The 26716-nt window shown below is 29.2% G+C and overlaps 1 protein-coding gene across 1 annotated transcript; it reads right to left on the reverse strand.

Annotated features, from left to right (window-relative positions):
• Positions 1–204: 204 nt before the first annotated feature.
• Positions 205–19136, reverse strand: LOC129957019 (general transcription factor 3C polypeptide 1-like). The gene is made up of 2 exons (XM_056069125.1): positions 18948–19136; positions 205–6386 (listed from the first exon to the last, which is right to left on the reverse strand). The coding sequence occupies exon 2, from the start codon at positions 6356–6358 to the stop codon at positions 668–670; it is 5691 nt and encodes a 1896-aa protein (XP_055925100.1). The 5' UTR covers positions 6359–6386; positions 18948–19136; the 3' UTR covers positions 205–667.
• Positions 19137–26716: the final 7580 nt, after the last annotated feature.

A 26716-nucleotide genomic window follows, 5' to 3' on the forward strand; every position in this document is an offset into this window, starting at 1 on the left:
TTCCGGGCGAAACTAGGAATTATCAGAAAGTAAAACGGGAAAAGGCAGTATATTCAATAGAATGATCAGTAAAATATAAGTTTAAAAATAAAGTATGTTGAACAATTAGTTAATAAATATTTTAATTATACAGCATATGTTTTATATTGTGCTGGTCAAAATGCTAAACACCTTCTGATATTATAATTTTTTTTTTTTTACTTAGGAATAAAAATTAATATATCACACATTAATGAGACATTTATCGAAAAAAATTTCAATTTAATTGACTGAACAAAATTATTTTAATTAAGAAAATTATAAAATTCACCACATTTTTTTTTATTTTTAAGAAAACTGTTGTGGATAGGAAAAACAAATTATTATAACTTTTCATTCCATTAATGTGTGTTGCTCGGGGGTCTTCAAAACTATTAAATTAAATATTTTGACACATTGCGTAGTAGTTCCGTCTCAGACAAAAATAAAAGTATATTGCACGATTATAAAATCAACCTACTCTAAACATTGAAACTTAAGATTAAAAAAAAAAAAAACGGCAGATTTCTGATAAAATAGATGTTCATATATTTACATGCAGATTTAATTGTACAAATAATTACATATAATTATAAAAGCATTTAATGCATCAGACATTTATAACAAAACACAACAGATACTTTTATAATTAATCGATAACACAACGTAAATCGGCAATTTTGCACACAGCGTCAGGAAATGGCTCGATATGATCAACATCTTCTGCTTCACGATTTTTAGTAACTGAAATACTTCTTGGTGAAGAAAATAGGGATTTTTTCTTCAATGGTTTACAATAATACTTATAAACACAAGATGCTTTTTCTAAGATTTCAATTAATTCTAATGTCTGCACGGGCGGTAATGTAACAGAAAACTGTTCACAGACTTGATATGATGAAATACCAGGGTTGCTAATTATATGACTCAACACAGTGGACAGTAAACTGAAAAACGTAGGTTTGTTTAAACTACCATTAGGATTGCGCCAAGTTCTTGGGATGAAATAAGAAGTTTCAGTTAAGCTTGATGATGGTATATTATTTCTGGAAGCTTTGGAAGATATTTGCAGTCTATCATTGCCATCTATACACATACTCTGATCAGGTTGGCCATTATTTGATTCGGAGTTCGTTTCCGTATATGGTAGGTTTGTGTTTTCTAATACTGAATCTGATTCTTCATTATAATCTGTATCATAATTTTTACTTTTGGTTGGCAAAGAGGCTGAACGGAATGTTGGCAATACATAGTTCCTTGCAAAACAACCACACACATAATTAAATTCAACTATACCAGCACGTATTGCAAGACCCGATTTCCTAAAAATATCGAGGTGTTCAGGTATCGAGAGAGTGCCCGAAAGGACCCTAAATTTTTTCCAGATTTCTTTCTCGGTAATTCCAATTTCGCCAGAAGTATAAATAGCATCAAAAATATGTCTAGCATCGAGTAGCGTATTTGAATCATAATTTTTATACACAATTCCGATTCTGTTTAAGTAGTTTTGATTCTTGAGGAAAACGTAAGATGGAATGAACTGCACCAACAGTTGTGAGATTTCTGTTATTTTATCGCCACTTAACAGCATTTTGTCTTTTGTTATACAAACAGCTTCTTTACTTATTTCTGATACATTTTGATCGGAAGGATTTTCAATAATGTCCGCAGGAATAATTGGCAAATCTGGCACATCATCGTTTTGTTCCAAGTGGCACACTACACTGCAAGAATTTAAAACAATATAATCTTGGGCGTGCTGAACTCTCTCTTTAGGTGGCTGTGACATCTCCTGTCGCAACAAATATAAAGCAAATCTAGAAGCACTGGCGAACCGTTGAACTTCAGACATCTGAGAATTGTCCGTTGACATCTCATCTATACAGGGCATATCATCACAAGCCATGGCTGATTGACTTTTAGCTTTGTCTTCTTTGCTGTTTGGAATGTTTTCATCATTCAACAATCTTGACAACTCAGTAGATTCTTTGTCGCTTAATGTATTAATCATCCTCTCAACAATGTTCGATCTCACCTCTTTGCTCAGTGAAGAATCAAATAAAATAATCTGTGATGGTATCCTCGTTTCAATGTATAGCTGCTTTGTTTGCATCAGAGCCAAAACAGCAGCTGCACAGCCAGGAGGTACGTCTCCTATGAGTTCTTCATCAAGACCTGGTTCTAGAGATTTTAGCTTACAGAAAAGTCTCTCGGCTTCTCTAAATATCTTCACTGGAAATTTGGTTAGCATTGCATTGCTGTAGTTAATTGAGAACTTGTATGGACCAGAAGACTGAAGAGAACGTTTTAAATCAGTTCTGTATGTTCTTTTTTTAACAGCAAGGATACCTGCCTTTCGAAGAGAAGTGACAGCATAAGATATATAGTTGTCAGGAAAGCACTGATAGAGTTTGTGCAAAAGGTAAGACCATTCAGTGTCATCTGTGACTGCCATTGCCGATAGTATTAAGGATGACAGAACAAACTTCTTAATATCCTCAACACTTTTGGGAGATTTATATAGATCCTTATAATTATGACTGGTTTTATAATACGATTTTAACTCATAATACTTTTCTAGTTCTTCTCTGCTGTTGGGTAGCACGAAATTTTTACAACGTTCTGTTGCAGAAGACGTGAATTTCTCCAGAAGCTTTTGGACGACTGTAGTGAACATAGACGCCCATACTTCTTCATTAGTTTTTGGTGGTTTCGGCAAACTGAATTCTTTTACCAACTCATCATCTTGAAGCGCCTCACCTAAAAACACATTAACATTATTAATTGTTTCAGGATTCAACATCATATAACGCAGTCTTCGCTGACATGCCCTTGAAGTCTTGTTCTCGGAAATCTCTGGAACCTGCTTATATAAGAGATCTCTTACAACAGTATATGGCACGACCAAGTTTTTGCAATAATGAGGATCTAGGAAAGATGATGCAACTTTACACAGCAACAAGAAACTGTCCTCTTGGGATGTCCAAGTACATCGTGCCTTATCCATCTTCATCATGGCAGCTTTATCCTTCTCATCATAATAAGGAGCACGCTTTTTAGTATGGCGCACCTTAACTGTCCGAATTTTCGTTCTATCTCTTTTGTTAGGAAATTTTACTGGGCTTACAGTAGCTTTCTTTTTATCAGATGGCCTGTTCGTAGTTAGTCTATTGTCCTTCTGTGTTAAGAATGCATTCTTTGTTAACCTTTGCATTCTGGTTCGCGTTTCTGTACTGGATTTCTCATTGTGTTTCAGCAGATTCTGTATGGAAACTAAAGCTGTATCTCCCTTTTGATAAGGTGTCTGGGAATTTCTAGATGGTTGGGTGGTGGCGGTGTTTTGCCAGTTTCGTCTGCAGTGCATGTACAAGCTGGAATCGAAACCCCCGGCGCCCAAACCATCTCCGGGAATCTTTCCAGCATCCACAACCTCGTGAAAGTGTTTGTTTTTCAAGGCTGAAATGAGCTCAGGCTTATAATCGGCTTCTGTGATACGGATAGTTTTGCCAGCAGCTGCACTAAATTTTCCTAAAGATGTATGAAAAGCAATATTTTCCAAATCAAGCCAAAAGGTCTCTACATCATCTTCAGTTTCAAATGTATAGGACTTCACTTCATAGTTCAAATCCTCTTTTATATGTACATAGCCTGAAGGTGAAATCGTGGTGTCTTTTACACTTGCATGTTTGTGCACATAGAGGAATAGCTGATCTTTCTGCTTTCCAGCTGAAGGTCCCAGTGACACTAAGCCCAAATAGCACAAGATTTTTATTACCTCATTAGTTGAAAATAAGTATTTGCGATTATTCATTAGGCTGTTGCGCAAATTCTGAGGCAAAAACTTGATAAGGTAATGGGATTTCTCCTCATTTTCCAAGTACTCATTCAAACCAGGTACTCCATGATTAAAGTGGACTATTTTGACAAACAAAGAAAGGGGCATACGGGAGTATATATCAGAAAGGTACACCCATCCTTCTCCAATTCGTTCAAGAAGAGGAGGCACGAATCTTCTCCAGTTTAAAGCATCATGGTAAATAACCTGTTCTTCACTATTACCAGGATTTCCTTTATGTTTATAAACAATATAAAATAGAAATGAGTGTAAGGCTTTAGCGCGCAAAAACTTTGGAGTCATGCGAGGATACTTAATAATGATTTCCGGTGGTGGCTTCGTTACATGCTTTTTGCCTGGTTTTTCTTTAATTGTAGTATTCTTATTTGTACCAGGAGAAGAATTACTACTAACAGAGGATGAATTCACCTGTTTGTTACCATGAGTTACTTTGCCATTTGCTTTTTTAGAAACACCGAAATATTTAAATTTTGCCTGCTCAATAGCAACTTGTATAAGAGGATCGGATTTCTCAACTGAATTGTCGCAAATGAATTCTATTTCAGTTTGTTCGTCATCTAATTTGATTACACCTTTAAATATTTTGATCTTTTTATTATTGTATAAGCTATACACAAGCCTCGCGGTGGATTTCTTGTCTAATTTGAAGCTATAACCTTCTTCTCTTTCCTTCTCCACAATACGCTTCTGCAAATCACTGAGAGTAGTAAGCCGCTCAGAACTTAAGTATTCCAAAATCATATTGGATCTTTTCAGTTTTCGGGAAGTAAGTTGAGTAGTGCCGGCATAAGGAGGTGGCATTCGTGGACTTTCAGAAAAGCTCACAACTTTTGGAGCTTTTCCAGTAAAATGTGTTTCATTTTGCAATTCAAGAACTTGCGATACTATATTTTGGTAATTTGAATCAACTTTACAAACCTTTGGTTTGGCAATCTGATTTGCATTATCACTTTCTTGAACAGAGTCTTCCTCAGTATTTTCATTAATTCGAGTTCTTTTCGTTGGTGGCTCATCAGCATCATCTATTACTTCATCAACCGCACCGTTTTTGCGTTTCTTAGACCTGTGATTTAAACTATCTCCATTACTTAAAACAGCTTTCTTGGTCAATATATTTTGATCCTTGAGAGTTGAATAGTCCTTATTCTGATCTGCATAAATCTGGGCAATATATATGTTCACTTTTTGCCTCCCCCTGTCTTGAAGTATTGAGGTAATGTGACCTTTTTTTAATAAAAGAGTCACTATACCACGAACATCTAACCTAGGCAATGTCGTGGCTCTTCCCAAGTCTCCACCACTGACGCCTTCTGGACCAGCATTTTTTATATGCTCATAAATTTGATGAACTATAGGCACTCCATAGTATAGCTTGGATGAGTCGAAATGAATATTTGTTGGCAAAGTTCCAGCCTTGTTATCATTAACCTCTTCTTCATCTTTTTCTTGAACTTCCTCATCACAGTGTCTCAAAAGCTGACAAACTTTAACGTACTTGGGTTGCCCATTCACAGTAAACCATTCTTTATGAGTTCCATTAGGGTAAAAATCTTGACAAGGAATGGAAACAAGTCTGACCCATTTTTGAAAAGGTCGATAAAACAGCTTCTTGAAAGTCCTATCGGGAATTTTCATCTCTTCTTTCAAAACTTTGCAAGCCTCTTGGTTCTGTGGTTTATCTTTCAATATGTCACACAAACACTTCATCCAAACAGCCATTTTTGTCTTGCGCTGCACATAAAAACGGGTCAAATGGAACAAGCTACCAGTGCATGTTGTGCCTTTCTTATTCTTCATATAGTGATTTTGTTTGGTTACTAAGCCCTTTAAGGTTAGCTTCTTTCGGTAGTAATGCAACTGCTTACAAAAAGCAGCTTTTAAGCTCAGAAGACCTCCCTCGCCTTGGGTTACTTCACCTAAATACCTCGCCCGCCCTATGCGTTCCAAAAGACAATAAGCTTCAGTAGACAGATCAACAAGGGGATTGGTGACAGATCCAATCAATGATAGGAGTCGAAGTTTGGGAGATGCAACAATAACTAATGAATCTCCCCAAGTGTCCTCTGCATCCTGTAACGACATAAGCAAAACATTATCAGCCCGTATTTCGGAAGTAATGCGCTTCCGTGTCTTAAAAGTAGAACATGATCCTCGTATGTCCCCTTTATCCACGGACACAATAGGAGAATATGGATCCGGATCTAATTTTTCAGGTTCAACAACGACGCCAAGTTCAGGATCTATATGGTCATATCTGTTGTAGATAGGATAGAATTTACGAGGTTTTGGCAGCTTATATATCTCAAGATCTTTGTGCATCGCGACTATATTCCAGAAGAAAATCTTAGAATCTTCATCCACAGGGATAGAAAAGTTAGGGCGATCTTTTAGACGTTGCCACAGCATTTCAAGAGTAATGCCGTCCAAGCCTTCCAAGGCTATTTCATCCAACAGAGCAGACAAGAAGTCGTAGTCTTTAGACATTTTTGCAGATTTGTTGATTCAAAACAATCTGAAAGATAAATTTCATATATTACAAACAATGCTAAAGATTTCAAAATATTCTATTAATCTACAATAAAAGTTATGTTTCTTCTTAGACATACGTGCATTTCAATTCTGTGCAAGTTTTAATAAAAAATATACTTTTTTCCCCTTATAATCTAACTTTACAATCTGCATGCGCCATCAATAAAATGTTTCAGAAATGAATGGTAAAGGCATAATTAAAAAATAATTCTAATTTCTAGTCTAATGAAGATTAAAATTTTAATTTTAAATAAACTAAAAATGCTTAATACACTCCTGAAAATGTTTAGATTCATTCCAACTGCAATTAGATTCATACTCATTTCAAGTAACAAGCCAGAACCAAATAAGCCAAGTCAAACAGCAAAATCAACGTTTTTACTATTCATGAAATAATAAAAAAATGTACTCTGGAAAGGAAAATGAAGGAGAAAATTGTATCAGGGAATAAGACTATTTTAGAATAATGTTAATATGAATTAATTAAGAAAAAAAAAATAATTAAGAAATTAATTATAATTTGAATTAGATTAAGAGATATCATTACACACACACATACATATACGCGTGTGTGTAACGATATTTTTAAATCGAGTTTAAACTTAATTAATTTCCTAATTTTTTGCTCAATTCAGCCCATATTAACTTCATTCTAAAATATTCTCTTATTTCCTGATCCCATTCCACTTTTTCTATTTAATTAATTCAACACAAGCTTTGTAAAATGTTTTCGTCAACGGTTCCCACACTCCGATTGAAAGGATAAAAATTGCTTTAATTACAAATATATAACAGATACAAAATACAACAGATATATAATTATCTCCAAATCAAACGCAACCTTTCAAAGCGAACGATTATTAATTACTTTAATTAGAGTAGGCATAAGTTTAATTTGATTATATATGCGTTTCTTATTAAATTTCTGATCATCAGATAAAACAGAAATAAAATATATAATTTTTAAAGGCTTTTTTTTGTTATTATTCTTCTAACTTTGTTCAATAAAAATATATATATATATAAATATATATAAAATGCTAACATGCAAAGTGCTCTTATTATATAATAGCAGCCTTTGGCGACCAGTCAGTTCGCCAGTGCTGGCTAAATATTTTATGTAACTTGTTCTCATAATAGGTTTTTCAGAAAAATATTTTTAATCGTCAAATTTTGATTGTCATATTATTTACTTATTTTATTATGTAGGCCTTAAGCCCGCTCTATTCATTGTACTGTGTATTTCTTTCCAATTTTCTGACATCTCCCGTAAAATTTCAATTTTAAATTAAAGTGGAAATGATTACACTGCAATTAATATAAAAATATTTTTTACTGAAACCAAGTACGTCTTTAAAAAATATATATATATAACTGAAAATATAGTCTTTCAGCTTTGATATCCTAAGAGAGCTACATAATTATTTTCATAATTGATATAATATCTCAAAGAATTATTCAACAAAATTTTCTGATTCATCATAAAATTCAATTTTTTATTTTTACTTTCCAAATAAATGATGTCAATAATAATATTTTATTTTGTTTTAGTCTATAAAAGTACTTCAAAAAATAGTGACTTAAATTTTATATAGTAATTTGATCCTAAGGAATCTTTAAGATGTTTTTAACACTTCAGCTTTTAAATAAATAAATAAACGTTTCTATTTTCTGCGTTCAAATCTGATCAATTAATTATGTTTTGGACATTACAATATTAGAACAATCAACATTTTCATAATCCAGGCCAATCACTCTTGAGAAACTCTGGGAGATGATTGGCTTCTTTGAGATGATCGATGAAGTGATCTATAATCACCAGTTTGTATAGAACAGTGATGTTGAAATTTTCGTAAATCAATCAGCTTTAGTGATTGATTCAATTGATTGATTGGAGAGCAACTATTTTTATTTAAAAATATTAGCGTCTTAAGAATATAATTATTTATTTCGTTTAGACCATTTGTTAACAGATGTATGTCTATTACTAAAGGTTTACAAATTAGCTATTAGGCGCCGATTAAAATAGATATCCTGTACATATTCAACCATGTTAGCCTTAAATGAAACTGTTTAATTGAATTAGTAATATAGGTATTGTGAAAGATCATAGAAAACGTTTCCTTGAATTTTCTTTTCAAAAAATATCAGGTTTCATATTTATTTAATTTGATGTAGACACATGCTGAAAATTACATTTTTATATATTTAATTTGGAATTATAGTTTTATTTTTTAATTTGAGCTTTTGTCAATATGATGGCAACGCGTTGATAAAAGTTAATTTTTTTCCCCCTATTAACGAGCAACGTGCTCGTGCAGCTTAAATTTTATTTTTATTTTATGGGAAATAAGTTATTGAAAAATAGGATTAAATTATTTTTTTAAAATTCATTAAAAATAGAATTTGTTAAGACATTAGTATCATTGAAAAGATTATTTTTTTGAACTTCAATAAGATGCAAAAATCAATTTCATGCTGTAATATTTTCGGAAGTTATAGCGGAAAAACGCTCAAATTTCGCTTAATTTTTAACTAATTAAAATTCTAATTAAAAATTCAAAAAAAACGCTCCGAAGTGCACATTTCCGGTATCCAGAATATACACGTGCAAAATTTGGTAGCTATACATCAAACGGCCGGGCCTGTAGAACGCCAACACAAACTACACATGAGCTTTATTATAAGTATAGATATAGATTATCGAATGCTACCAGTTATATGTAAACAAATTACTATACGAAGCATTCGGATTGCTTCATTAAACGAGTAATTTTTAATTAGTTAAAATTCTAATTAAAAATTCAAAAAAAAATCGCTCCGAGGTGCACATTTCCGGCTTCCAAAGTATACACGTGCAAAATCTGGTAGTTGTAGGTCAAACGGTCGGATCTTTAGAGCGTCAACACAAACATACATGAGCTTTATTGTAAGTATAGATATAGATTATCGAATGCTACCATTCACATGTAAACAAATTACTATACGAAGCATTCGGATTGCTTCATTAAACGTTTAATTTTTAATTGATTAAAATTCAAATTAAAAATTCAAAAAATATCGCTCCAAAGTGCATATTTCCGGCCTCTAAAGTATACACGTGCAAAATCTGGTAGCTGTAGGTCAAACGGTCGGATCTTTAGAGCGTCAACACAAACATACATGAGCTTTATTGTAAGTATAGATATAGATTATCGAATGCTACCATTCACATGTAAACAAATTACTATACGAAGCATTCGGATTGCTTCATTAAACGTTTCCCAAGCTGCATTTAATTCAACACTGTGCTAATTGATGAAGCTGCAGATTATTATTAGAAATTATCTAGACAAGGAACACTGAAGATACAAAAGAAATTAAGAAATAAACTTCAAAAAAAGTCTAATCGAGCGCGAAAATAGGCTTAAACCATTTACAGATGGATAATTGCTATGACTTTCCGTAAGTGGTTAATGTCATAATATCTCACAAAAATGGTAAATATTTCAATCTTTTAAAGATTGACAACTCAAAATTTGTTAAAAGAAATGTAAATTAAATTGAAACAAAAATGGAAAAAAAATTAAATCAATATAGAAAAATATTACAAAAAAAAATAAATTATAGCTATTTATAACAAACCAGTTTATTTCAGATTGGCCAATGTTTTAGAAATGACAACCAAAGAAAAGAAAATCAAAATATATAATTATACAGTCCTATTATTACATTTTAAGTATATTTACTAGGATAATCCATAATAATAACTTTACATGCAAAAAAATAAAAATGCTATGACAAATTTTAATTCTTTTTTTTATTTGCAATTTATTTCTAAGTTTCACAGAAATCACAATACCATGCAATAACTTCAATCATAATGCCATAGTTGAATTAGAACTCAAAAAACAGTTTCAGGACAATAAATTAATAGGAAAACTTCTCCCGTACTGTTTTATACAAAATTAGCAAATATTAACACCAGTGGTTCTCAAAATTCTGAAACATGAAACTCCAATTTACTTGTGAAAAAGTCCAAATATTTTTGTTGCAAAATAGAACTGTTAAAAATGTAAGAACAAAAAACACATAACATGCATTTTAGGTATCGTAAAAATCTATTGAAATGATTATTATTACAATACACAGTATAAATAACTATATATAGTTTTATACTACAGTATACCACTATAATATTATTTATTTTACAATATAAATAATAGTCCCTAGTATCCAGCCTAATGTGGCGGGAGGACTGGCCAGATAACAAAAAATTGGGTAGGCCGGAGTTCTATGAATTCATTTGTTTGTTCACCAACACCAGAAGACAACATTTTTATCCAAAACTCACAGTTATAATACGTATTTTCTCACTTCTTGTTGAGTACTAAGCTCTCCATTTATCTCAATGTGAACGCAACCGCGGATCGATGAATCATAGAAGCAATTGCCGGTAACATGTCGAGTTAAAAACAGAAGGCTCTATACTGGTAATTTATATATGTTTATGTACTGAATTGCAGGTATCAAGAATATATTAGAGAAAAAGTAACTTAGGGGATATAAACTGTTCACATTTTAACATAAATTCTGTAATGCCAAACTTAAATGCAAGAAACATTAAAAAGAAAAAAAAAGAAAAAAAACGTTAAGATAAATCGTAGGCCTAATCCTCAAGAAAATTGGCTCAAACTGATTTTACTTTTCACTGATAAAAATTACACAGATATGAAAAGATAGCCGTATGATAAAAGACAAAACTTAATAGTTTTTAGGTTTTCAAAAGTCTTTAATAGATGAGTTAACAGACGTCTTGTATTCCTCATTTAATTATGATAATAGAAAACTAGGCCAGATAGTACGGAAGCCGAATACTCGGGAGTGTACTGCATTTAATTGTCAACAAATACAATAATCAATGAATGAACCAGTAAATCAGAGCATATTTTATCATATCATGGAATCACTAATGACTATTATGTTCATGTATACTTCGGTTTCTTTCATCAGGGAAGGCATATTATGTACAAAGAAGCGATGATTAAATGACGTCTTTTTTAAATCGCGATATAAGAGCGAAGTAGCAGAAATTTTTCCCTTCTCTGATTTTACTATGCGATTTTGATAGGGATTACTTAAACAAGTGTCGATTTAGGAAAAGGAATCTTAGGTATCTTTGAAAGGAATGCATGAGTGTTAGGGAATTTTATAATTCGCTTGGGCAGTGAAAAAATTAATAGTCATCAATTTTCTAGAGTGCTTATATTATAAGTAATTAAATAAAAAAATGGGAACTGGACATGGAAATAAGAGAAAATTTTAAAACGAAATTAACATGGGCTAAAATAAGATAAAAATTAGAAAATTAATGAGGTTTTAAATTAAATTTTAAAATATCATTACATAAATTAAACATTTAAATTCAAGAAAATTTTGCACGACTATTAAACTAAAATCATTAAACAGTTAATTTTTAAAAAGGTACAAAAATCATTTTTCTACTATAATATTTTTGGAAGTTATTGGGGGTGGGAGCTTAGATTTTTTTTAAATTTTTAATTAATTAAAACTTTTAAAAAATCGCTCAGGGATGCATATTTCTAACTTAGAAATTATATCTGTGCCATATTTGGACCTCTGAGACTAACAGTCTGTCTTACAGAATGACAACACACACACATTTATTTTTATTATTAGTGTGTTTTATCATTAACATAATAAAACTTTTACAAAAATGAATAATTTTGTCAAATATTTTCCTTTTTATAAAGAAATAATGATATTTATTAAACTTTTTAATTGCAAAAACAGATTCCCATTTAATTATTCATAAAAAATATTTTAAGAAGATAGAATGAGCATAAAAATTAAAATACATCAAAAGATACTTAAAAATGCAACTACAATTTTTTTTACAGTAATTTTCTGCTTTCTGGAAATTTCAGGTGCAATGATTTTATAAAATATTTGCAAATTTTTAATATTAAACACTTAAATAGAGACAAAATTACTAACAAATAATGATAGAGAAAAGCAGTTAAACAATTTAAAGATAAAGTAATAATAACACTGAATTGATAAAAATCATTTTATTTTTTTATTCACATAAACAATGAATAGAAGATAATTTTTTAAAATTATTTTTTGAATAGCAGATTAAAAATATAAATATTTCATTTTTAGAAGAAGAAAATTCATTTTATAATGCTAGCTTTCTTTGATATAATCAAGAGTTTTTATAATCATTTATTACAATAATATGAAAGATGGGAAAAAACGTGTTGTTTTTAAGAAAAAGAATTCATTTCAGAATAGATTCGCAACGACTGAAAAAGAATTTCAACAACATATACATAGAAGGGGAGGGGGGGGGGAGAGAAGAGGAGGTATGGAAATTTTTCACGAATTTCAAGATAAACAATCTGACATGATGAAATGAAGGACAACTGAGGAGAAGGGTGATTGAGTTGGAAATCTTGATTTATATTAAAGTTTCTTCCTAAATACACAGAAAACTCACATAACTCAAGATATATGGAATTCACGGATATACTATGGGTCTTCAAACTTCAGTTCATGGAGAAATTAGATTTGAAAACATCATCTTTTGATGTAAAACTTTTAAAATATTCCAAAATTCTAAAATGCAAAATATTGAAATCTAGCTTTCAAGTAAATAAAAAAAATAGATCATATGTATCCCAAACACATTTGGGACTGCATACTCCTTGTCAATTAAAAATCTACCATAAGAAATTGGATCGTTATTATTTTATCGGAATTATTTTATATAAGAGAATAGAAAACAGCATTCCAAATTCTAAATTCATTCAACAGGCAATAAATTTTTTTAAAAAAAAGAAAAAAATCCTTGTTTACATCACCATCTATCAATGAGTGTGTAATATTACTACATTCAAAAAGTTCCAGAACTTATTTTATTTCAACAGAACTAGATATTCTTGTACAGACAGCTGAAATTCTGTCAACAGTGATTCAGAATTGACTGTCACAGATTAACTAATGAAAGCTGTAATGAAAAATTTCAAGTACACTGACAGAGTGCAAAAGAAACCGTTTGCATATGAGTATGTGTAACAATGTTAGATATAAATATATAGAAACATTAAAATGTTGCTTCTTTACAATGGGGTCTTTGCTATCCATAATGAGCATCAACCCAAATCAAAACTAATCACTAAAATCGGATTGAAAGAAACAGTGATCTATTAATAGAAAATAGAAATAATGCCAAAAGAAAATGTTAGTAATAATCTCTAACTTAAGAGAAATTATTATGAAACACCATACATATAATAAAAATAGTAGACTTCAGCTGATTGACCTTTGCTACAATCCAGCATAAAAAAGATAAATGGGAAGTTTATATCCCATAAATAATTTTTATTCAGGTTTAGGTATATTCACACAGTGATACAAAAAATTTACATTAAAAAAAAAAAATGCCTGGGTTATTTCATGTCTAAACAGAATTTAAGATTTGGGATCCGATAATGATGGACACCAAAGGGGGAGGGATATATTAAACTCCACCCAGCGTAACAGATTAATTATATTTTTCTATTATAGATTAGATAGAAACTTTTTATTTAGTATTTCCTTCCAAGTAACTACTTAAAGTAATATTTATTTTTGCCATTGTGATTTTCTTACTGCACTTTTTCAGAACTTAAGAATTGTTAACTGGCTTCTTTTCAAAATTGCATTTTACCAATCTCTTTCCATTATCCCTCATCATATACATATTTAATTTGAATGTTTAAACAGTAATATATATATATATATATATATATATATATATATATATATATATATACACATATATATATATATATATATATATATATATATTATTTTTTACTTTATTCCATAAATTAATTCAAAACAATAATGCAATACAATATTTAAATTAATATAATAAGGTATATAAATATTCTATATAAAATAATATAAATTACTAATGAAAAAATATTTAAATATTTCTTTTAATTTATAATAAATTTAATAATTTAATATGAAGAAAGCATTGCCTGACAGCTACTTACTTTATCATTAGTAATATAAATAATTTCAATTTCACATACGGTTTGATTTCTGCAGCTATTCTCTACATATCAACATTTTTTGGATCACTATATACGACAAAATCAATAACTATCTGGCTATAACTCTTAATCACAGTTTGGCTTTTCATATGTTTAAAATTATAAATAAATAAATTTTTTGTTCAAATTTAAAATAACTTTTTTATTCAAAATTAAAATTAAGTAAATGTAATAAATTCTGCAACACAGGTCAATAGTGGCATTGAGATATAATATCATTAATCAAATAAATAAAGTGGCCCTAACTATAAAATGCATCTAAACTTTCTAAAACACACACAAAGTCTCTTTTACAAGCATTCCAAATCAATACGGCTTGTTAATACACACCAGAACTCATAACCATAGAAAACAATAAAACTTTTAATGTAAAATAACGCAACACAATAAAATATTTTACCACTTGAGTTAAAGGAAATTGCATAGTACATTGAAGAAAATCTAATAACAAACTGAATTTTTTTTTAAATCAATCAAACTTTTTTTGAAGTGAGAGAACTATCTATACAACTTTTTGGGATGAATAATGAACTGTTTTTCTCTATATATTTAAAATATTAAAGAGAACCAAGGACCAGTCACCCACTACCAAACAATTGTCTGATTTCACCAATTTTTGTTTCATATGAAAGCTCATAATGTCTAGATATGCTCTGCACACAATTGCACTTCTTCAACCTCAATTTTTAACAAAAGTTTCAAAAACACTACTTCACTGTATCTTACTTTCACAAAGCAAAATGTAAAAGATTCTTTTTTGGATTTCTTATGATTTTTACTATCAAGAAGATGCAGGATTGTTCAGTTAACCTATTAACACCCAACTTATTTTAAACCAAACATTTCATTAAATTATGTTAATAATACTAAGATTAGGCTGACAGTGAAATAAAATTATAGATCTTTATTTAGAAAATTTCACAAAAAACATAGTGAAAACTCTTTAAAAAATTTTCTTTACAGATATATATATAGAGATTTTTAAAATATGCTGAAATGTATAAAATAATAATAATAAACACTGAAATATATTCAAGAAAATTTTCTAAATAATTTGTAATTACATGTATAATCCTCAAAATAATTCTAAATACAATAAATTACAAAATTATGAACCTTCAAAATTCAGCTAAGGGATGGTTGAAAACTGTTTAGAATTATTTGTCGATAAAACAGAAAAGAAAGAACATTCAATTTAAACCCAGAAATGAAATGCAACTGTCCTATAATAGGACAATAACATTGATGGTTTGATCAGATTTTTATGATCTGAAATTCATTTTTAAGATATAGCATTCTCATGTTAAATTTTTGGAAACTGTACTTTTCATATCATCTTTTAGAAATAATAGATGAATTGCCTTTCACTTGAAAAAACACACCCTATTTTTGGTTCATGTAAATTTTTATTTTATAAATTAAATGCTATTTTCAGTGATTACTGCACATCCGCCATTCATGCAGTAAAATAATTTTGAATACCAAAGAACCAGTTCCCTGCCACAGCCTTTTTATTATTTTCAATAATTTTCATTTCATATGAAAATTAATAATCATGATTTTTTTAGATAGCTAATAACTATTATTTATTACATGCTCTAGAATCATTAATATATTTAGGTGATGTATTGACTAAAATTACTACATATTGCTTTATTTATTTATTTTTTAGAAAACTTTTCTTGACATTTTGTGCGAGTATTATAGCTCTAAATGAATTTTTTTAAAGTTTTCAGGAAACTTTTTCAAATACATAATCTCTTTGTAGAGAATATGCACTCAGATACAATATTTCTAAATCATTAGAGGAATTTTTGGGATCATACCATCGACCATTTTTGCCAAACCCGATATTAAAGCCCAAAGGTAATAATTTTGCACCAATAAAAGCAAAATTGCTTTTCATTATAATGGGGCCAAAGGATTGGTGCATTTTCGTTAATCCTTTGGCGCATTTCGCGAGGATTGGCACATTTTCCAGAGCGTTGACAGGATAATCCCAAAGTACCTCATTAGAGATATATTTTAAATTGAAAAAATATGTTGTACGATATAATGACTGGTTTTATTTCTTAAAAAGTTCTATTCTTCAGGAAATATAACTAGTCTCTTTTAGAATATTGAATATCAGTTAAAAAAAAATGCTCGACTAAAGGAAGATTTGCCCATCAAGAGACAATGCTTGCACTGCATTTTGATGGGCGGTATGGACAATAAAATAACACTGATTGACTTAAAATTATAAAATTCGAAGTTTCATAACTCAATCAGTATTATTTACAAAAGAATAGACATTTTGTTTTAAAATGTTAGTATCATAAATACTTCGCAAAAGGAGCACTTACAGAGAGCTGTATAAAAGTTGAACAAGGTTTTGTAATTTTCATCAACCAGACATTTATAAACTCAAAAACATAAAATACTAGAAAATGTGGCCATCCAGATTTGCTATTATCTTGTTAATAATATCTTGGATACTATTGTCACAGATTAATCAATGAAAATTTAATAGAAAATCTCTTGCATTCAGATGGAATAAATAATAAAGAAAAAAATTTATCATTCGTTATACACTTCAAATATAAACATTAAAAATTTTGTTTCCCTCTGGTAGGATCTTTTCTATCTACAATATGCAAGAGTACTCAACTCAAAAGTAATCACTAAAATCACAGCAAAACAATGAGTCATTAACACAAAGAATGCAAGTCAAAAGCAAAATATAAATAACACTGAAAGAAAATATTAACAATAACTACCAAATAAAGTGGAAATATTATAAATATGCTTAAATATAAAATAACAAAAATTTTAGTTTTATTTTGTAGAATATAATACTATCATTAAAATTAGATACAATTAAGTAATATTAAAAGAATTAAATGTTTTCTTGAAACATTTAAACCATAAAATAGAATATATAAATCAGATTTTCAACTAAATACTTCAATTGGAAGTAGACCAGAGTTAATTTCTTACTTTCATCTATCAATTCTGTAAAATATTTGAAGATTAAATGTGGATAATAAAACTGAAACGCAGATTATGAAAAATCATTTTTAAAAATCTAAAATACTTTAACAAATTTCATTTGTTACATTACATATATTATAACAAAATGTATCAACTGTTATCCTATTAACACACTACCTTAGGTCTAATTTTCAAACTTACTAATAAAAGTTGTAGTTGAAAATATCATGCGAGTTGCCAGAACACTTAAAAATTCACAAAAAAAAAAAAAAAGTTTGCAGTGCACTTCAGATATAAATAAAACTACAAGCTTTGTTTCCTTGCAATGGAACCTTTTCACTCCATAAAGTTAATGAATATTCAAATTAAAACAAATAATTAATATTGGATTTAAACAAATAGTAATCCACTAACAGAAAAAAAAAATGCAAAAGCACACACAAAATGAAAAAAGAAAAATTGAAAGAAAATATTAGCACTAAACATTAATTCAGCCCACGATTGGACAATATAATGAATCAGCATAACACACCAATAAATCAATCAAGTTCAATATTAAAATAAAACTGTCTCAGTTCCTTTGTACTAAAGTAGAAGTTGACATTTCATATCAGATAAAATTTCAGACCAACAGGTTTGGGGTATTTTTAACTATATACAGCATTGCAGATGATAGTGAATGATTATAAATACTTATAATAAACTTATTTATGAAATATTTTACAAAAGTAACAGTTTAACTAAATCTATTACATGGCTGAAATAAATATGAGTTAACTTATTATATAGGTTACATATTTTCATATTACTATGACAAATAAATATTGCATGAAAATATGTAAAGAATATCAAAAAAATTTCAGATTCACTTTGTCAGACAGAAAAGCGAAATCCAAATATTATCATAGTATAATCTGTACCAACCCATAAGGAAGAGGTAAACAATCTGGTACAGTGCTTATATAGCTAAAGTAATATGTAAGTCTTCTAACAGTACATATATTCAAACTAAAATATTAGTCTTTATTATAATGTACAACACGCCAATCAATGTGTTAAGATGAAAACATCAGTCATTATAATGTACTATTGCAAATGCAGTTAAAGCAAATATTTTTTTTCAGGAATCAAAAACATATTTTGAGAGTAAAATTGTAATTGTACAATTTAAGTATTTATAATATAATAAAACCTTCAAGATTGAATTTCATATAATCAAATAGGCTGAAAAATTGAGTCATTATTGACTCAAAATGATAAAACAATGTTCCGCCGATTTTAAATTTTAAAAAGGATTTAAATATTGTCAAAAATGCACAGAGGAAGTACCATATAATGAAAATGCCATAATATTTTATTTTATTGACAAGCATCTGATTTATTTCATGACTCGAGATAGGAAATCAAATTAAAATTATTGAATCGTAATTTAAATTTGTAAAAAAAGATAATAATGTACTTACATAGAAATAAACAAGGGGCCAATTATTATATATCATTCATCTGTCATCAAACATGATAACAAAAGTGTGGAATATCATCTAAGAAAACATCTCGGTAAATCAAACGACATGATTCTGAAAATTCAAAACGCTGTAAGCAAACATATACAAACAAATTACGGGTTCAGATATCCACGCTCCCGCAGAAAATAAAAAACTAAAAAAAATTGAGAGGACAGGTTTGAAGTTTTCACTTCATTTTAAACACTACAATAAATTTCATCATTTAGTAGGGCTTGTTTGAAACGCAAAAGATTGAAGATTTATCAGACTAGAGCTTTTGAAAAAGTTGTAAACACATGGAATGCTGCCGCCATCTATGGACAATTTATAAAAACAAAAATAATATCAATGCCATTTTTTTTGTTTTGTTTTGAAGATTCTATATAAAAAATGCATAAGCTGCACTTAATTTTCAGTAAATAAATTCATACATAAAAAAGTTTTTAAAAAAAGAAGAATCATGCTCGTTTTTTTTCCTTGAAAAGAGAACTCGATTTTTAAAAAACAAAACAAAACAAATACGTAGAACATTTTATAAGATGATATACAATTTCGTTCTATAGAAAATATTCTTTTCGTTCTTGCTTACCGAATACCTTTGGATCTTTGATCGTTCTTCAGGTGCATCAGTTTGTTTGATGAAAAGAAAAATAACAAAATATTAAAAATATAGAAAAAAAATTTTGGATTAATAATAAATTAATAAAAAAATTTTTTGGAAACTGCATGCAAATGCTAATATTTATTATTAGATATATCAAACAATTTTTTTCTACCATATTCTTATCAAGAACACACCAATGTATCTAGAAATTTCTATATAGTATCTTAGAAATCAATCATCTCTACCACATGATGATGCTAGTTATCCCTAGGACAAAATATTGTACAATTTACAATGTTATTCGATTTTCTGCATACCGGGCAGTGTTAGATATCTTAGCAATTTTTTTTTTGGGACATTTTGTGTGAATAGAGGTGTGTTAAAGAAATTGTTATACAAAAGCCATTCAATTACAAAATTCTAATTTCACAAACATAATACTGTTCAAACGATCAAACGCAAAAAAATATATCCCCGCCCTATAGAAGCATTCAGGGTGAACTGAACGATCAGACCGCCATGACACTAAAGCAGTGATTGAGATAAACGCAAAATGAGTCCCATTCCTGTGCAGCACATACTGGACATTGATATCAAATTAATTCACTCCCACAACATTGTTTTATCCTCACCCCAAAGAAAAAAAAATTACTTACTTATACAGCAACTTCTCATCATCATATTTGACGTTTCCTACAAGATTGAAAATAGAGTAATCATTCTTCAACATGGAATTTAAGAAGGATAAAAATCAAGGTTTTTCAGCTGCATCTATATATTTTTTTTAATTCTTGTTTTATAATTTAGAGTTCACCCAGCAAATATATATATATATATATATATATATATATTTAAAATAATTTATTAAGGAACTTATTCTTAATTCAAGGTAGAAAATGCATTCATTAGATGACTAATTTAAAAAGGTAGAAATCAATATTATACAAAAGTGACTGAGATCTCATTTTTTTAAATCTTAGAGATTAATAGAACAATCTTTTGATTATTCATATGCGCAAAGCACAAACATTTGACACTTTACGAGAGAACTCATAGAGTCATAGAGTGTATATAATACTGTGTATTACCACAGGCAAACAGGGTGAAATGGAGACGTTAAAGAGTGTTTGAGGAAAATTCCAGTGACAACATAATTACACTAGAAGACTCCATCACTCAAACCTTATGTATGACTAAAGCTAGAAGAAACTATCTATATGTCTTCTCAGATTGGAGATAAGGATGACGAATATTTTCAGAGCGGTTATTACGTAACCAATATCAAAAAGTCACAAATACAAGTGATCAATACTTTTCAAAAGGGGTGTGATTCAAATCCTTCATAATATCTTACTGATGATATTTCGATTACAGGTTTTGGATCACGATAGAAACTAAAAATAGATACGATATCACTGAAATTTGCCGGAGCGGTGACGATACGATCTGTCCAATGGATGCTCTCGAAAGAAATCTGTGATTGAATTGAAAAGTGAACGGACCGGTTATTGGAATTATCGTATCGTATCATTGAATTGCATATCACTGAAATTTATCGGAGCGGTGATTTCACAGGAAAGTGCGAGGCTTCACTGGAAAGTGCGAAGTCACCGCTCCACTTTACGGGAGTGACCGATATTCGGATTTGATGATGCACTATTCCATACAGATCATTTTTAATTGCTCGTGACATGATTGACTTTGATTACATGTACTCTGTTTACTGCTGGCGCCATCTATTGGTAGAATATAGGACTAAAGTAAACATTTTAAAGAAATGACATATATTTTTAACTCATCTTTCCCAGAAAATGGTTCACTCTAATAAATAAATTAAATAAATAGTTTTGAGAAAAAAAAATAAAATTTAAGAAGTAAGCTGAAACAGATAAATTAATTCAATCACACGTTAATTAAATTAGTAAATTAAGTATTAATTACAATTAATAAATTTTATATTTAATATTAAGTAATAATTTTAATTAATAATATGATTGAAATAACAGATATTTGGAACGCATATTTAAAAATAACAATAGCAATATTATTTGTTATTCAAAAAATCGTTAATTATGCATCTCTAATTGGAGATTGATTGCTAAGATTGGTGCAGTAAAGCGAGAGAATCCAAATGTCTGGTATGAGTGTTGCTTCACATAATAGAATGCTTTGCAAATGTATTAAACTGTCCAAATGTTATTAAATTGGCTGGCAGTGAATGGGCTAGAAAATATGTTTCTACTGATAATCGATACATCGCTTTGTGGAATAAATAGGTAGATACCAATAAAAAAAATTGTTAAGCCTATGCCAAAATAATATTTTGTTATTACTACTAGGATACCCTACTACATTAACTGAATATTCAATCATGTGCAAAAAATCTAAAATGGCTCTTATTAATATTGTGAGATATCTGCTTCATTTAAGGACGTTTCATTGTTAACAAATAACGATAACTTTTATCAAACTGTATTTGCAAAGCTTTCTATATATATGCCTTTATCTTACTTATTTTTTTTATAATATATATATTAGACCAGACAATTCATATATGAAATAAAATTGAAGAATGAATTATTTTCCTATTTACATTGTGTAAATTATGCAAATACAACTAAAAATCGATGTAAAAACACGGCGATTATAAAATGGACTTCTGTCACTTTTTGCAAAACAAAACAAAAAAAAACCCTGTGTTTTATTCTTTTTTGACTGAAAATAGAGAGAATTTATATAAATTTTTCCCTAATTATATGGCATGGATTTTTTTTTTTTTTTTTTTTTTTTTTTGTCGTGTGACTATTTTATGCCAATCTTTTGCGCAGTATGCCAAACTTTTGCTCAAGGGTCTATACCCTCAGAATTCTGAGGGTAAAGACCCCTGAGCACCCGAGGGAAGAAGTCTGATTTCTAGCTCAAATGAAGATAGCACACAACTGGCTTGCACAACCCCTTTTTACCGGTTGGGGGGTTCATTCACGTACCTTACAGAGAGAACGCAAGGAAGAGAACAACCATGCCCGAACCACTACTTGAACCCGGAACACCTAGCTCATGGGGAAGTTGCGCTACCCCTAGACCAGGACAACGGCTGGCATGGAATTCAAAAGAAGGTAACGTCGAATCAATGTAAATATTGGAGTTTTATAATATTTAGCCTTTGTATTAGACAAGCTGTCAAGAGACTCAGAATCCTATATTTCTTTTTTTCTTTCTTTTCTTACAGACTTAGTATCTTTCTTTTCATAACTTTTAACCGATAACTTTTATCAAACTGTATTTGCAAAGCTGTATCAAAATGTATATATATTCCTTTATTTACTGTATTTTTTATAATATATATTAGTCTTCATATCTATGACATAAAATCGAAGAATGATTTACTATCCTATTTTGCAAATATAAAAAAAAACACAGTAAATTTATGCAAATGTAAAAACACAGCGATTATAAAATGGACTCCTGTCATTTTTTGCAAAAAAAATCAGTGTTTTATTCTTTTTTGACTGAAAATAGAAAGAATTTATTATATATTTTTTCATAATTATATGGCATGGAATTCAAAAGAAGGTAACATCGAATCACTGTAAATATTGGAGCTTTTAATATTTAGTCTTTGTTTTAGACAAGCTATCAGTGACTCAGTAGGTACATTAGTATCTTACCAATCAACATCAAAGGAAAAAAAATGCGATGAACAAATACACTTCTCTCCTAAGGTTCAAAGTTTTGAAATGGTCTAAGACGATGAGGTTCTCCTTTGACAGAGCATTTTCTTTCTACATTAATGGCGCCGGAAGAAAATTTTGGTTATCAAAATTCAGTAACACAATACTGCTTGTTATTTCTTTAGAAATGCTTGATTATGTTCTTAGATTGTAAAAAAAAAGTCTAAAGGTATTGTAAAGGTTGTTAGCGTCAAAAAATATATTTCCAAAGAAATTATTCACATGATACTTTGATGAATTTGCGCTGAAAATGAGCAATTCTTTTGCAATGTTTTAAACTTTTTATCTGATTTAATATCCATGAAAAACATTATTAAATATAACTTTGCATATTTAAAAAAAAACGAAATTTGTTGTTTTAAAATTTTTACATTTTGGGATTAAGGTGGAATAATTACGTTAAAAAGTTGATTATTTTGCAAAAATATGAATTTTTTAAATTTTATATTCTTAATGTTTGAACAGTTTTTTTTAATAAAACTGTTGAATTTTGATTCTAACTTCAATATTCGAGAAATTATGCTAATTTCCATACTTGCATTTATCAACATATTAATGCTATTTTAAACTTTTTTATATGCTATTTTCCCAAATTCTCATCTTTAGCAGTATTTTCTTACAAATAAATCCCATAAATTAAAATCTAATGTATATTTTTTATTCAGATTTATTATAGTAATTTCTCAATACATTCTACAGTTCATGAATAAGAGAATAAGTAATCCATTCATTTAGAAATATTTTAGTTATTTTAATGCTTCGCAATGTGATAAAAATTGAAACTTTTATATTATTTATCATTTGAACTCCAGTATTTAAATAGTGGATAGAAATACAGCTTATTTTTTTAGTTCAGGCAATCGGTAGTATATTTCTTAAGCTATCTGCAAAATTTTAAGCAAATCATTTAATAAACTTCTAAACTGACTATTTTAGAGCACTTTTCAAGAAATTCATCTCGAAAATAGTTACATATCTTAAAACCTATAACAAATAATTTTGAAACATCGGTAGATATCTTATATTAATTGTGCCACAGTAAGTAAATTTGAGAAAAATTTGTATTTTTAGAATACTGAAGGATACATTTATGTACCAACAATTTAAAAGTCATGACAATCGTAACAGATTGTAAAATTTTGCATGTGAGACTAAATATATGGTAATCTCAAGTCATGACTATATAAGTATTCAGTATGTTTAAATTTTTGACCATTCTCGATTTGGACAGTATCAAAATTTCTTCTTTTGTAGAATATGATATGTATTAATTTTCCTATACTCATTTTGTTTTATCAATAATGCAAAAAAAAAAAAAAAAAAAAAAAAAAAACACCACTTTACCAAACGCCTCTTAGCAGGTATATCTAGATTATAAATAAACTTCCCTTAGTCAAAAGCACTTAAGAAAATTCCAAAACGAATTTAAAGCGAAATGTTTCAACCATTTTGGGCATATCATGATTATGAGCGTCAGAATTGCTGATAACATTTATCTCCAATACCGCTTATCTCTTTTGTTGTGTGTATAAGTTAAGGGATAAGATTAAAGGCTTCATAGTTAATTATGTTTCCTTTCAGTATTTCTGTCTTTCCAGTTGATAAGGGGTGCGAGAAAAAAAATTAAAAGAAGCAAGGGAATTACGCCCTCATTTTGCCACTCAACAGTTCTACCATGTTTCAGTTTACACAATATAAGACCCACATCTAAAATTACCCAATATACAGTTATACGACCTATGAAATTTACATATATAGATACATAATATAATGTCGTTTTTATATTCGGCCAGTAGGCAGCGCATGCGTAGAAAAGGCTGATTTTTTGTTTGTCACAATTTCATACGATAGATTCAGGCATTCCATGCTTGGCTATAAATTACCATTTGGCGTAATCGAATTTTTCTTTTTTCATTGCGTATCGTATTAGCATGATACGCAATATCGGTCAACATACCGAAATCTGAAAAACTATAGAAAAGACATGGCGAATAAAAAAAAAAGCCTCGCATTAGAAAGAGCAAAAAATGTCGGAATTAATCTATACTTATAATAAAGCTCAGTATGTGTGTGTGTGTGTGTTGGCGCTCTACAGGCCAGACCATTCAACCTACAGTTACCAAATTTGGCACGTGTATACCTTGGAGGCCGAGAATGTGCACCTGGGGGTTACTTTTTCGAATTTTTAATTAGAATTTTATTTATTTAAAAATGAAGCGAAATTTTGGCGTGTTTCTGTTATAGCTTCTGAAAATATTACGGTACAAAAAAGATTTTTACATGAAGTTAAAGGTCAAAAGTTTATCTTTTAAATGATACCAATGTTTTAACCTTAAAATTAAATTTCTATTTTTAATGAATTTTTAAATAAATATTTTAACTATATTTTTCAACAATTTTTTTCGTACAAAATAAAAATAAAATTTAAGCTGCACGAGCACGTTTCGCATTCATGGGAAAAAATTAGCTTTTTTCAAAGTGTTGCCATCACATTGATTAAAGCTCCAATTAAAAATAAATTAAATCTTTTTGGAAATGAAATCTGCAAAAATATAATTTTCGGCACGTGTCTGTAGGAAATGAAACAAATATGAAATATTATTTTTTCTAAAAAATAAATTCAAGAAAAATTATTTTATGATCTTTTACACTCTCTATATTATTAATCCAATAAATCAGTTTTATTTTAAGGCAAGTTTTGTTTAATAAGAACAGGATATCCATTCAAATCAGGGCCACACAGCTAATTTGTAAACCTTTAGTAAGACACAGATCTGCTAAAATGGTCTAAATGGAAAATGATTATATTTTATGTAACTTGATTCAATAAATGCTCTAATAAATAACGAATTTTTGATTTTACATAAAGCTTCAGCTGTGGAAATCACGAATAACAAAATGTTCTTGAAACACTAATATTTTAAATAAAAAGAGTTAATTTCCAATCAACTAAATCAATCACTGAAACTGACTGATTTATGAAAATTTATATATCACTATTCAATAAAAAAATGATAATTTTAGATTTTTTCATCGATCGTTTCAAAGAAAATAGCCAATCAGCGCGCAGGTTTCTCAAGATTAATTGGCCTAAGATAATGAAAATGTTGAGTTTTTCTAAATTTTTAACATTCAAAACTTCATAAATAAGTCTTAGTTGATCGTGGAAAATAGAAACATTCATTCATTTATTTAAAATTTGGTGTGTCCAGAATATTTCTCAGAATATGATACCTTACTGCATTAAATTTAGACTTCATAATTTTTGAAATATATTTATAGGCCGGAACAAAATATTATTATTGATTTCATTTCAATCCTTTTGAAAGCAAAACTAAAAACTGAATTTTATGCTGAATCTGAGAAATTTTTGTTGAATTATTCTTTGAGAT

The sequence above is a fragment of the Argiope bruennichi genome, chromosome 11, assembly GCF_947563725.1.
Source record: "Argiope bruennichi chromosome 11, qqArgBrue1.1, whole genome shotgun sequence".
Classification (NCBI taxonomy): domain Eukaryota; kingdom Metazoa; phylum Arthropoda; class Arachnida; order Araneae; family Araneidae; genus Argiope; species Argiope bruennichi.